Genomic DNA, 14,303 nt, shown 5'->3' with positions numbered 1-14,303 from the left:
GCAGTTACTCCTTCCTCCGGGCTGTGGAAGTTTTGACATTTAATCACTAAATATTACAGAGTATTTGAATAATGTCAAGTGTGTGTCTTTATAGATTAATCTGTCCTCCTAACGTCCTCCCAGTCAAACAGAAAGCCCCTAGTCTAAATAACTCCATACTGACATTCGCTGGTTCAAATGTCAACATATTAACACCAAATTGAGTCTGTCTGTGTGTGTGTGTGTGTGTGTGTGTGTGTGTGTGCACACAAGTGTGTTAGCGAGGAGATCTAAATGACCTGGTTAATGGAGATGAAGACGATGATGGGATTTGTGCTTGGGAGGTAATCTGATACCTGGAAAACTTAATGGTAGCGCTGGGAAGAATCACGCATACAAATAGCTTTTTATCAAACGGTGGGAGAACACAGCCCATGTACAGACAGTTTATCGTGGCGTTCTACATGCACACCCACACACACACACACACACACACACACACACACACACACACACACACACACACACACAAAGCATGGAATCGTGCATACAGATACAGAAACACACATAAAAACCTAGAGGGGTAAAAACACACACACCCCCGACATAAAATCACTCCCCTGGCTTTGCTGATGACTAAAACGACGGCATGCTTACAGATTCCTATTGATTCAACTCGGCGGAGAGAGCTCCCGCTTCATTAGCCCAAGAAATTAAAATGTGGGTGGCCTGCGGTGGAGGTGGGATGTGGTGGTGGGTTTTACGAGGTGATGCGGGGAGGTGCTGTAACATCGACACACAACTACACTGTCTGAGGCAATAAAATGTTCAAAGACAAACAAAAAAAACCAAAAAAACAGGCGTGTAATGAACCAATAGTTTTTATGATGCCAGCGATATAATGACTGTAATGCTTATCACATTAGAACTGGCACTGAAAGCCAGCATGGGACTGAACAGTGGATGGGTGGGTGGAAAGAGCACATGACTGCGAAACGGCAAAGTAAAAAGTCATGCCAGTATTGCTACAGTATACTCAGGTGTGATCGTGGCATTGATTTTGGGTCTAAGTGCATGTTATGTTTGTTTTAGGTGATGCAATATTCAACCCTAAAACATAATTTGCAAGCACAGAATTTGCTAGTGACGTATTTTAGAAGGGTCTGTCAGTAAGACTGGAAATACTAGATCTGAAATGTGATCAAAATAGCAAAAGGAAATTCCAAAGGTATGGACTATAGACTAAGAAAAAAGCAAACTGGCGGTTCCAGTTGCCAGATTTTCACCTGTCTGTGCAAATCCAACACTTTCTAACGATGCGGATAAGTGGAGAAAATGGAGAACTGTGAGGATCTTTGAAACTCTCAGTTTGCCAGAAACCCTCACAGGAGTATGAAAGGTCCAAAAGGTTCCTCGTCAAATCGGTCTGTGCAACCATCCTTGCGGAAAATATATAGAGATTTTTTTGTTACCAGGTGTAAATGAGGTCATAGTTTGTCCCTGGGAACAGGCAGTCAGAGTCAGAGCCAGAGATGGAGTGAGACCATATGTCTTTGTGTCAGCTGGGCAGAATGGGGACACTGCTACCTGCTGTCAGTGCCACCTTTCTGACCACTGACTTACCTGCGGACTGGGATGACTGGGAAGAGGCTGGCTAGCTCACCCTGGCTACCTTTACACCGCCTGGGCAGCAAGAGCAGGAAGCTGGCTCGGTCATCGTGGGGGCGGTATGTGTGTTTTGCATTGTGCAAAAAGAAAATAAATGAATAAATGTAATAGTACAGTGACAAATGGAAAAGGTAAATGTCATATGTGCATTGATCCAATGTATACGCTCCTGCAGTGGTAGTGTGAGCATCAGATGAAATACAGCTAGCATTATGTAGCGAAAACCTCCATTGGAGAGGCCTGCTGCTACACAGTGTCCATTTGGGGTCAGCCACTCACTGATAGACCTACAATGGTTCTTTAACTACGCACAGACGCTGATTTCATTCACATAATTCATGGTCTACACCTGGTTTTACGCTTAAACTGGAAACCAACAGTCAATCTCTGGGCTTTTACACTTACACTAGTAATTAATAGAGTGCTGCAGGAACGAGTCCTAAAACCCAGAAATAGTTTAGCATTTTTGCTCCTACAGTTGTGGTGTAGTTTGTTTATTGCTTCACTTTTTATTTTATTTTTAATCAAGAAAATTTGTCCAAAAAAACCTATTCAACAATACAATATTTGCCGTTTCTTCAGAGGTGGTTCGTCTTAATGATCGTTGTGATTAGAAAAGTCCATTTGTAAAGCCATTTCATCAAATTATTCAGATGATATTCAGTAATATTGCTCAGCTCTACAACATACATTTAACTGTCCTGAACTTCAAATGAGGAATGGTTTTTAATATACACATATGGTTTTGGACCCGTTTGGGTTTTGTTCTTGTGAATGTGTTCTGACGTCCTGGAGATCTTCCCTTCCAGCTCATAAAAAATAGATTTAAGTCATGTTTTTGTTTTGCTTTCCTGTGCCACAATGTCCTAGACGTGTAATTCCCACAGGCACACAATGACATTATTCTCTGCAGTAATATCCAATTGTTTTACAGAATGGGTGCAGAGAACGGGATGGGCAAAGTACAATACATGTGATCAGTATGTGTCTGTAACACAACGAATGAAGCAGAGAGATAGTGGGAAGCCCACATGCAGTTTCCATCAATATGGTGAACTGCAGGCCTGGAGCTGCCGCATAGAGGCAGATCTGTGGCTGAGAATACAGGAGGGAATAAATGAAGGAATTAATCACTATTTGGAGATGAACTATAGACACATACTAGTTTCTACTCAGTGGGACTTCCATGCATACCCGAAGCCATCTCATCATGTCTTCTACAAATCACTACATTTCTTCACTCTCCATTCTTATTCTCTGCTTCTCCAGCCTGTATTCTCTCCTATAGGATGTTGCTCTCAAAGTGGTAATGAAGGGAAAACAACTGTCCTTCCTTCTCCCATCCTCCTCTCCGTCCAGCTCCTCTTTCTCCCTCTCTTAATCTATTTTTCCATTCACCTCCTTTCCTACATCAAGCTCTCTTTTATTCCCAGTCCTTATCCCTCCTTCCCTCTGCTGTTTTCTCCCCTTCATACTCTCCTCTTTCTCCATTATTGCCTGTGGGCAGAAACCTCTCGAGGAGACATCTGCTGACTAGCTGCTCCACATATAATGGAGCAACAAACGCACCTACAGTGGTGTTAGATCAACCATAATTATTGGCTCATAGAGTGTTTTCACCACATTGATGCACAGGTCACATTTATCCTGTGATGCGGATAGATCGACAAACCGCATGTGTGTGTGTGGCTTCTGTTGAAGAAGGTAATCATTATGAATGTATACTATTATATATTACTCCATGAAAGCATATATATATATATATATACAGTGATGACTATCTCTCAAACACATAGTGACACAAAACACAACATGTGTTCATTTCATCCATCAGCCCAGATAAGCCCTCCTTTCTCTGCCTTTTTCTCCCTCCTCTTCCCTCAACACTCCCCCTTTCATTTTTCTGCCGACGGGCAAACAAAAAAAAGGCATGTCCACAGGGAGTGTGCAGCCGTGTGTCTCCGCGTGTGCGTCTTTTGTGCGTACATGTGTGTGTGGGGGCGGACATGCAGATAAGCCTGTAATATTTCTATTTTGGACTGGGACAAAAAAGTGGAAGCTTGTTCTCTGGTGGCAGAGGAAGCAAGGAGACGATGAAGTGGGGTCTCCTGCCAACTGGTAGGATGCAACTGAAAAGAACGCACAAGATGCTACGTAGGAGGTGATGCTGGTGGTGTGTGCGTTCCTGTGAGAACAACTGTGTGTTTGTGCACTTTTATTTGCTGCTGCGTGTGTGCATTATTAGATTGGATTGAATGTGTGTGTGTGTGTGTACACACACACATCTGTTACTTCTATCTGGCGCGGCTCTGCAAACAAACACACACACCGGATCAGCCCCGATGTCTTTCTAAGCTTTTGAGCCTCGTGTTTAATGTCTTCTTGAAATAGACAGCTATTGTGCAGAAAAGCAAACGGGAGTTCTGCCACCGCAATGGTGAGGTGGATCTTGATCACATCGGGATCCAATCAGCCAGATCACATGACGAGGTGGCCGATTGATCTCATTGTGGACAGTATGTAGGAACAATCCAGACCATTTATCAAACGTACACCTTGCATCATCTTCCCCAACATGGGAGTTCTCCTCCCGAGGCGAAAGAGGGGAAGAGAGGAGGAAAACCTTGACCTTCTGCCGGAGCACGGGTCTCAGTCCTGTTAACTTACTACTGATGAAAACCCAACATTTCCTGCTTCAAAATAAAAGCTTTTAAATAACAAAAAACATTTAATTGTCAAGTATTTACAGGAAAATATGTTCACCATATTATCAAAGCGACGTTAGCAGCAAAAACAAAAACAAGTCTATAAATACTGCAGGGAAGAAAAAAGAAAGGAACTTTAAAGGATATGCAATGTGTTTATCCACCGTTTTAAAGCTGCTCCTTTGACCACATAACACATCTGATCACAATCCGATGAGGCAGGTAGACACAGCTAAGTTTGAATCTGGCGCATTACAAAAGTCACGTTAAAAAAATAAAGTGGTAAAATGCCCTAAGTCGCCAAGGGAGACACACTTTTAAACTGCCACAAAGAAGAGGAGGGGTCAGGATGGATGGTAGGGCCCATAAGACATCCTTCTCCTCCCAATAATGAACATGGGTTTCCATGTGAGCATGTATTAAGAACTAGTAGAAAAGAGAAGTCGAACAGACCAATGTAGTTCAAATCACAACAGATTTCTGAGAGTGTAACAAATTGATAGTCAGATTTGAGCAGGCGAAGCAGAGTGGTACAAAGTGGTGTAATAACAAATGGTAGGATTGAATAGTGCTGTAAAGACCAGCTCAGAGAAGAGAGGATGAATGCAAAAAAAATAAATCAAGTGTTGAGGCAGAAAGCAAAATCCATTAGAATGATTTGTACCACAACTGAGTGTTACGCACCTCCTTTGAGCCCGACTTGGCCATGTAGATGGCACTGCGTTGACAGGTGTCATCCAAACACACAGGGAGGAGGTGGTCCTGGTAGCCGTCACCATCTGCCAGAAACAGATACGGAGAATTAGACTGAGAAGCAACATCGTTGGATGGAACCAGAGGGAGGCATGATCCTTTGTTTGCTCAAACTGTCCTATTTTAGTATTTGCACTCGTTCCCAATGCCACAGATTTTGTGAGAGTGTAGTAGAGTAGACTTTGAGCACAGCACAGTTTCCTGCAACAAAGAAATTGTTCCCGTTTTTTTCCCACGTGTGAGCCGGATCACAGGAACACCTGCTTATTTTCAACGAGCAAACACACAAGCTGCACTTGTCTCTTTCATGTCTTTTAATAATGTCAGTTAACTTGAAGAATCATTTTCTCCAGTGATTTTCATCGCTATTCATTCATCTCACAGACACACACATGCAAACATATAACATAAAGGTCTATCATTAAGACTGAATCATCCATTTTCACCACATCTACATCTGCGAGAGCAGACATTGAGTTCTACTTCTTGGCTTCCTATATCTCCAGGTCCTTCAGCTCTGTGAAGCCTGACACAAAACATTGCAAAAGGTATTGAAGGAAAGCAGAGACCGCTTGATTGAATTCATTTAAGCCTATCAGACTCCTTCAAACTACAGATTTGAGCTGCAGAGTAGTGCACACATCCACGGTACAAATATAAAGGATAGAGTGTACCTTGTGTATAGACACATAGATGAATGCAGCTATGCTTTTGACCTTTTACATTTGTTTTGTGACATTTGTTATGTGCCTTTGTGGTGTTGGATTTTGCTGCCTGCTGTGAATCCTTGTCTTTTGAACACATTTGTCATGTTTGTATTTTTAGATTGTTTTTCATGTGTAAATGAAATGCCTGTGTGCGTTCCTTTGTGCATGCTTGCTTGCCTTGAATTGCACCTTGAGGGATGAACAAAATATGTTTTTAATTGAAACAAATTCAGTACAAAAAATGAATAAAATGACACTGCCTCAGTGAAAGCACATACGAGGCACCAGTGTTACCAGTCGGCAACATGCAATGCCTTAAAGCTGCATTCTCTCTACTGGTCATCAGGAGGCGACTCCTCTGATGGAAAAAGAAGTCTGATTGTATAAATTACCCTACTTCTCACTTGATTTATTACCTGAGCTAACATTTTGTCAAAATTCAGAACGCAATTTGGAAGAATATGACCTAAATCTACAATAAACTGCAACATTTACCTTGATAATCATGATTGTTACAGGAGCTGAAACGACTACTTGAGCAATAAATTGGCAAAAACGAACAGAAAACTATTGTGATAATGATCATCCATATCTTAAACAAAAATGGTAAAGATTAAATGGTCTAGCTTCTCGGAAGAGAATATGCTGGAGGTTCCGTGGTCTTGTGTGGGAGGAAACTGAAAAAAGGTTTTGAGCGTTGAAAAAAAACAAGACATTGGAAGAAGTCACTTTTTGCTATTCGTCTTTAGGCCAAACAAGTAATCCAAATAATGATTGGTACTTCAAATCAATAATTATTAGTTGCAGTTATGATTGTTTCATGAAATATTTAATGCATCAGGTCAAGTCTATTTACTCATATACCCAAGTGACCCATATTTGCCTCAAGGGGCTGTACAGTCTCTATGGCATCCTCTGTCCTTTGACCCTTGACTCGAATAAGACAGAACTAAATACATAACAAATTGTTTTAAAAAGCTCTTTAACAGGAAAAAAAGGAAGAAACCGAGTAGCAAAGTCGGTCCGTATCTATTAGGACGGACAGACATCCAACAGATGTGTACATTAATTGAAAAATCCTGATATGAATCAAATGTGCTGCACTTGCTGCACGTGTTCAAAGGTGAGCATGTAAACTCACACCAGACATAAAAGAGACGAAATTGCTTCCAGGCTTCCGTCGTCACACAGTTTATCTGAGGCCTTTTCAGCAGGGCGAGTGCAACACTCCCAAACAGATGTTGTGCCATGTGGAAGGAGAAACTGAATGACACTGATAATGAATGACAGTATAAAGCAGCGGAGGAGGAGAAACTGAAGGAGGCTGTCAGGGACAACCAAGCGAGAGGCAGAAAAAGAGAGAACAAGTGTGACAGATGATGAGATACACTACCAACAATCATAAGTCAACGAGTCCTTCCTGTAGTATTACATATTGAAAAATCTTATAGGAAATATGCAATGTATGAAATGTCAACTGTCATGATTGACGATGACTCTGACGAAAGCCACGAGCCGAAACTGATGGTCTGAACAATAAAGTTGTTCTACTTCAAATGTTGATGGCGTGTTTGACCTCTTCTGGCTACAGGTCGACCGATAGTGGATTTTTAATGGCCAATATACTAATTATAATTTGGAGAAAGAAAGAGCTAATAGGCGATTAATTGGCCGGTACCGATAATACATTAATCTGGATCACTGAACAATACATTTATAGTAATAAATAAGCCTACCTTCATAAAAAGCCTATTTAAAACTCAAACTGAGCATAAAACTAACCACAAAAAATTGAGGTGAGACGATAAGTGAAAGTGACAGCTTTCTCACCGCCTCATCAGCTGGATTTTAAGATATGTTTTAATCCTGTTGGCTATTTTTCTTTGTCACAAAACATCTCAAAGTGTGATTTGATGGATTACAAATTTTGAATATTTTCTATTCATTTACAATGCGCTGTTTTCTGGCTTGTGACTAGCCAGGATTACTTCTGTTGAGCGTCCCGCTACATTGTTAAATGACTCACCATTGATAGTGGTGCATGTTCCCCCAGGAAATCCTTAAGAGTGTGATTCAATTAAGGAATGAATAGTTATGTGGCTGAATTATTTGGAAGAGAAAACGCCAAATGGTAAGTAAGTGAAAGTAACAGCTGAATGATTTCTTGTCTTTCATGTCTGCCCGTCTTCTATCTTTGCCGAAGAGCTGATACTGTTGCATTATATATTCTAGGGATAACTTCTGTGGGTGGGAATTAATTGGAAATGGGTCATATAGAATTAGAATACCACTTGTCTACTAAATCAGCTGTTCACCATGTGGTGCACAAATCAAGCTTGTGACAAAAAGGTCTGTGTATTCGATGAATGGGTTCTGGTTTCTGAGTTTTTCCAAATGTTTCGGTTAGTATGTTTGGTGCTTTGAGCAGCACAACTTGAGTGTCATATAGTCCCATTATGCTGGAGAACGCCGACATCTCTACACTCCGTAACTACAAGACTCACACCAAAACAATTTAGATTGCTAAATAGCACTACAGGTAAGAAGAAACATATGTTTTTGATGGTCCCTTTATATATGCAATGATGACCATGTAGTGCTTACTAAATACAATGATAATTGATTATCATTACATAGCTGATTAATTCTGTCTATTACCTGCCATGGGGAGTACTTCTAACTGTGGTATGATGTCTTCTGTGGTTGTGTCTCAAGTCTGAGAAATGAACTCTGATGATGTCATCAAGGTTATCTAAACTTGGGCTGCATGACTACATAATGTCTGATAGAAAAGCTGTGTGACAAAGTGGAGGTTTGGAGTTTGAAAGACGTTATGGCATATTAGGATTAACAGAAAAGTAATCATCATTATTATCAGCATTATGGGAAATGTAGGAGCCGGTGGTTTTGGAGCCTCAACAGTTAGGATCTCTCTGCTGCATCTATTTTCAAACTCTAAACTGTTTCATCACAATTTTGCAAATACCCAATCTGTCCAAATTCTAAATCATTAGAGCATCCGTTAGCACACATCCAGGCAGAGGCGGCGTGAGTGCTGCACAAATTGAGTGCAAAACATATTGCAACGGCTGGAACCAAAACAAAGTTTTCTCCCACCCGAAAGAAAATACATTTAGGTATGGGCATTTCTGTTTAATTAGCTCCAATAGAGTGGGTGTAAGAAAAAACTTAAATACTGAGTGCACCAAGTGCAGTCCGGGTTTTCTGGTGTAGATAGATGTGAAGATGGTGAGGTACTGTAAGGAGAGAAACAAGGAAACAGAGATAATTCAGTGTCTGCTACTCCACATGCAGTAATGTTCCTTCTCTCTGTCCTCCCCGTCCTTCCCTCCACGAATACCTTTCATCTATCTATTCATCTGTCTCTCTTTTATTCCCGTTATGCTCTCCTTCACCCGTCTCCCCTCTCTCGTCTCTTCCAGCTCTTCCAGCTCACTTCTCTGTCAGTAGCTCTCCCTCATATTGCTCCCTTCTCAGTCTTAATGCCTCAGTTTCTCTGTCCATCTCCCCTCCTCTTTATTCACCATCATTCTCTCCCTCCCTCTTGCTTTTCATCTCTCAATCCCGCTGACAATGCGTGGTGTGATGGAGATTGGCTGAGAGACGCACAGAGGGAGGGATCTGCAGGTATGGGTTGAAACGAAGAGGGCGCTGAGAAGAGGGGAGGCCTGCCAAGGACGGGGCCAGAGGAATGGAGAGAAAACAGAGGAGAAAATGGATAAAGACGATGAGGAGAAAGAGAGAGAGACAGTGAGAGAATGTTCCGAGACAGTGCAGATATGCATTATGACACATTGGCATTCACGGAGTATAAAACAGCACTGATAAGGAATCGCAATATGCAAACGCAAAACACGCGGTGGGACGCTGCCGGAAACCTGCGTCTCATTACGAACCTTATGATCTGATAGAGATCTGTGTGCTTTGTGCAATTGTGTGCACTAAAAGTGTAATGGAGGGAGAGAAGTGTGTGAAATGACACAGGTCTCGTCCTTTGGGAATGCACCTTTACATTATCATTTATGGATTCATGATATCCAAGTTTTTCTCTCGTATCTCTCTAGCTTGGAACCACTTAAACTGGTCTGAAATTAAAACAAAAATGGCATTTATATGAACTTTGCATTCAAAAAAAGGTAGACTCTGCATGAACCAAAAATCAAAATGATCATATAACAAACTCTACATGTTGGATTTCATTCAGTTTCCGGTTGTAAAGTTTCACATCTTTATAAATGAGCACAGTCACCAATCATCAATTCAATGTAGAAATTGTGAAAAACCTTTCAAAGTCTGACACTATTGCCTCCTCAGACAAAATGAAGCCTCCCTAACAACTGTGTTTCCCTCCATAGAGCTATTATTTTAATAAAGTTCATATTTGTTTTACTTCGATTTCAGGGACAATTTAAGTTTCGGAAAGATGGTTCCCATAAGTTGAGGACTTTAAGGCAGATTCTTGAGTTATATGGGTCTTATTTCTATGGTTTCTACACCTTTATGGCCTTAAAGCTATGGTCTATTGGAATAATAATAAAAAAAACATTCAGTCTATCAGCCGTAGGCCTGCATAGAAATTGACCAATGGGAACCATTGCTCCGGAAGGCTCACATTGGCTCGTAGCCTCCATCCAATCCCCTCGTCTCCCCTGCTCCTCATCATCTCGCCTCATCCCCTCCCACTCCTGCCTTGTCGAATCATTGAACCTGAAGGGAGGGGTTTGGTTGAGCCATAGCTTTAATTGCCTTAATGAGCTGCGTTTCACAGCCAACGCTGCAGCTCAAATGACAGAGCCGGACTACAATAACTAACTTCTTGTTGTTTAAGACGAGACATGCACCTGTCCCTTCCACCTCATACATTATCTTTTCTCTCCCATCCCCCCTCAGTGCCCCCTCCTTCAACTCAGTTTGAAAACCCCTGGCGAACGTGGATTCCTCCTTCCAATACACAACACCTGTTATGTGCAACATTTTTGAATGCATTTAAAAAAATAAAGTGCTAATTAGTTTGAAGCTGACTGTGGGTGGGTTCTTATAATAGAGAGCACCACTTATGCATAATTACCGAGCGGCAGATATTGGAATAATAAGAAAGAAGGAGATGCAGATTTTACTTTTAATGAAGGACACTTTTGTGTAGGAAGTGCTTTAAAATTTGCATTCAATTGCATATTAAAATGTGCAAATTAATATCTGAACCGGGAGACACATGCATATGGATTGGGATCCAAATGCTGGGGTTATCACAAAATGGTGTTTGATTAAGAAATATCTCACTGCTGCATTTCCACTCCATTAATATGGTCTGGGGGGATGTCTTTCCCATTAATGCAGATGCATGGTGTTATGCGATAGCGCTTACATGAATGACTCTGATGTTAACTAGCCGAGCCGGACCCCGGTACCTCTCTTTAACAGGTACACTCACGTCTGCTGCAGTAGTCAGAGACAGACACTGATGGAGAGTGTGGGACAAAACGAGTCAGAAAGCAGAGGAGACTGGTCAGAACATGACAAAAGAGCCAATGAAAGAAATACAAAGGGAAATGAAGGTTAAGAAAAAAAATGTGCCCAATGGTTGAGGAGAGAATGAGGCAGACGGAATAGAGGGAGAGGATGTAACACAATCTAATAAGATGAGGGGAGGAAGAACGCCTGAGGGGAGAGCAGAGAGAAAAAGGCTGTCCTGTTAACATGCTGACTTACCTGCACGCACACACACACTCACTCACGCCGACATACACACACAGCATGACAGCCTTTCCCATTTTAAATATCACCTCCAAACACATTCCTGTCTCGCTGTCTGAGAAAATCTTCTGCTCCTAGTGAGCTGCTGGTCGCAGTGCAGCCTCCCTTCATCCTACCTGCAGTGAAGCTAGCTGACACACTTGGTTGTGGGACATGGTTGTGCTTTACCTAATGATGAATTATGCATCGGCCGCTGTCACTTTGAAAAATGCAATTACCTCAGTGATAAGGCAGATGGCCTGTTTTGTCTGGCATATGCTGTGCATCTTTTACGAGACCAGCGCTGGAAAAGGAACTGCTAGCACAAAAACACGGGCGTGTGGACGGATTCCTGCACGCATCCGTGAACACACGCGTGCACATAAACATGCACATATGCCTCAAGCCAAGGCAATGTGTGCTGCAACTCAGACACATGCAACAAATATAAAAAAAAAACAATATTCAACCGAATTGTTCCCGTTCACAGCATTTAGCATGTTGGGCATGTGTGCTCAATCTGCTACTGTGGCAAAAAGAGAGAAAAATACTATAGAATATATTATATTATATTATATTGTTTTTAAAATTCGAACTACCAAGTGATTAGTTATTAATTTGATTACCTTGAATGCAGCTCATCATGAACAGTCAGTGATTTTTAAAAAGTGCCCCCAGTTGGACTACTAGGCCGTACTTCTAAATGTTAAATATTTTACAGCTTGAACATTTCATTAATTTGACTATTAAGTGTTTTCGTAATACAAAGTGAAAGTAAGGACTAGGATTGCATAAAGCCGACTTTTTCAGTCCCGACACCGAGTAGCTAGTGCCACTCCTCCAAACATTGGCTTCGTTGTTAATGCAAGGAGCCGTAGAACTTGTCGAGGAGAAAGCATGAAATACCTCCAAACAGCTGACATGTGTAACAGAAAGAACACTACTTGCTTCAGGGTGAAATGCATCCATTTTGGACTTGTGGCAATAAAATATTTAAGACTTTTTTTTTTTAATTTGACAGAGTTTAGAGAGTGCAGGTACTCTTTCAGAATTGTGTGCAATTCGTGTCAGAGCCAATCTGCCCAGACTCATACACAGTCTCCCATTCAGTCACATTGATTTGATAACACACTGATTCCACTCTTGTTGGCAGGAAGCATCTTTTTTGCCTCTGCCAGACGATATGAATGTAAAGCTAGAGTACAGACAGAAAAAATAAAGTATTATTTAATAGTATGGCTGGCCTGTTTTGACCTAATCAACCATTGCTTATCGCAACATATTGTAATTCCATTAAATAATTAGATATTATTGTTGTAAGACACTAATCTCTCCATCTCGCCTTTCTGAATACTCCTGGAAATAGAAAGGGACTTACAAGGATAGACGGGGTGAGAGTCAGTCACTATAGAGCCCTCATCCAGCAATATAATAAGAGTACTAAAGGCTGTGTCGGTGAAGAATAGAGGAAGGAGGAGAACGAGAGTGAAAAGCGAGTAAGCCATAGATAGAAGATATACAGCAGATCAAGAGAAATAAAGATAGACAGCGACAGCCGAGGAGGGGCCGACTGAAGCAGACAAAACGGGACAGAAATAAGAGACGTTATATCCTGCATGGCATCTCCCTCACAGAATTTGGCAGATTATTAGAAGCGTGACCCTCAAAGGCTTCAATCCCCAGCTAACGAGGGCAACGCCTTGAAGTGACATTTACCAGCCGAAGGAAGGGAGGGACAAAAGACAACCAGATTAAAGAAATGAAAAACTTTTTGTCAAGATAAGCTCGAGATTTAAACAAAAAAAAAACAAAAAAAAGGTCACCGCCCCCGGAGATGATGAATTACACACACACACACACACACACACACATACACAGGAAACTACACAAACGCATGCTGTGAGACAAATTCCCTAATGACGTACACACACACACACACACACACACACACACACACACACACACACACACACACACACACACACACACACACACACACACACACACACACACACACACACACACACACACACACACAGATATAGGCCATTTCCCCTCTGGCTCATACATTATTGCCAATTTGGGAAGGGGAAGTTTGTTCACTAAATATTTGATGGACACCCCTTGCTGCAATGAGATTAACAGATTAATCTTGCCAATAAGGATGTGTTTATCAGTGTGAAGTTGTGTGTGCACACTTGAGTGTGTGTTTGTGTGTCCTTCATGTGCCCAAGTGCCATGGACGAGCCAAATGTTAATTAAAAGTGCATCAAACATTACACAGCTGACAGTAGCATATATCAAACTGACAAAATTAACAACAAAAAAATGGTCTAAATGTTAGAAGAGAAAAAAATGCCACAAACCAGACAACACTGTAAGCTTGTTAGGATATCAAACGTGATTTTTATCAGATTTTGAAGACATGATGAACGTTTTTCATACAGATTTGAATCTATAATCCGCATTAACAATTGATGTATTGTCTGGTCTTCCCTCGGAAATAATCCCTCGTTTCACAGGAAATAATGGGTTGCAAGTTTCTGTTGTGACTGATTATTGTGTCACTTCTGTGACATTACGTTTGTGTCAGTTTGTTGACTTTTTGTTCCCTGTACTTGCAGTACTATTTCTCTTTATGTTTGAGCATGTCACATATAAATATTTCATTGAAAGGATGGAAAGTATCCAGGATAACTGTAGGCAGTGTTCATCAAAAGCCACAGTCTCGCTTCAA

At 41.3% G+C, this 14,303-nt stretch overlaps 1 protein-coding gene across 1 annotated transcript in view; it reads right to left on the bottom strand.

Moving 5' to 3' along the window:
- itfg1 (integrin alpha FG-GAP repeat containing 1) overlaps positions 1-14,303 on the bottom strand; it is a 125,001-nt gene that overhangs the window by 74,589 nt on the left and 36,109 nt on the right. Inside the window, exon 9 of the mRNA XM_084039842.1 lies at positions 5,037-5,131. Within this exon, the coding sequence (XP_083895968.1) occupies positions 5,037-5,131 (95 nt within the window). The remainder of the gene's footprint in view (positions 1-5,036; positions 5,132-14,303) is intronic.

The sequence above is a fragment of the Eutrigla gurnardus genome, assembly GCF_963514095.1.
Source record: "Eutrigla gurnardus genome assembly, chromosome: 1".
Taxonomy (NCBI): domain Eukaryota; kingdom Metazoa; phylum Chordata; class Actinopteri; order Perciformes; family Triglidae; genus Eutrigla; species Eutrigla gurnardus.
Note: the sequence above shows the minus strand (reverse complement) of the source record. Positions and strands in the feature narration are given on the sequence as shown.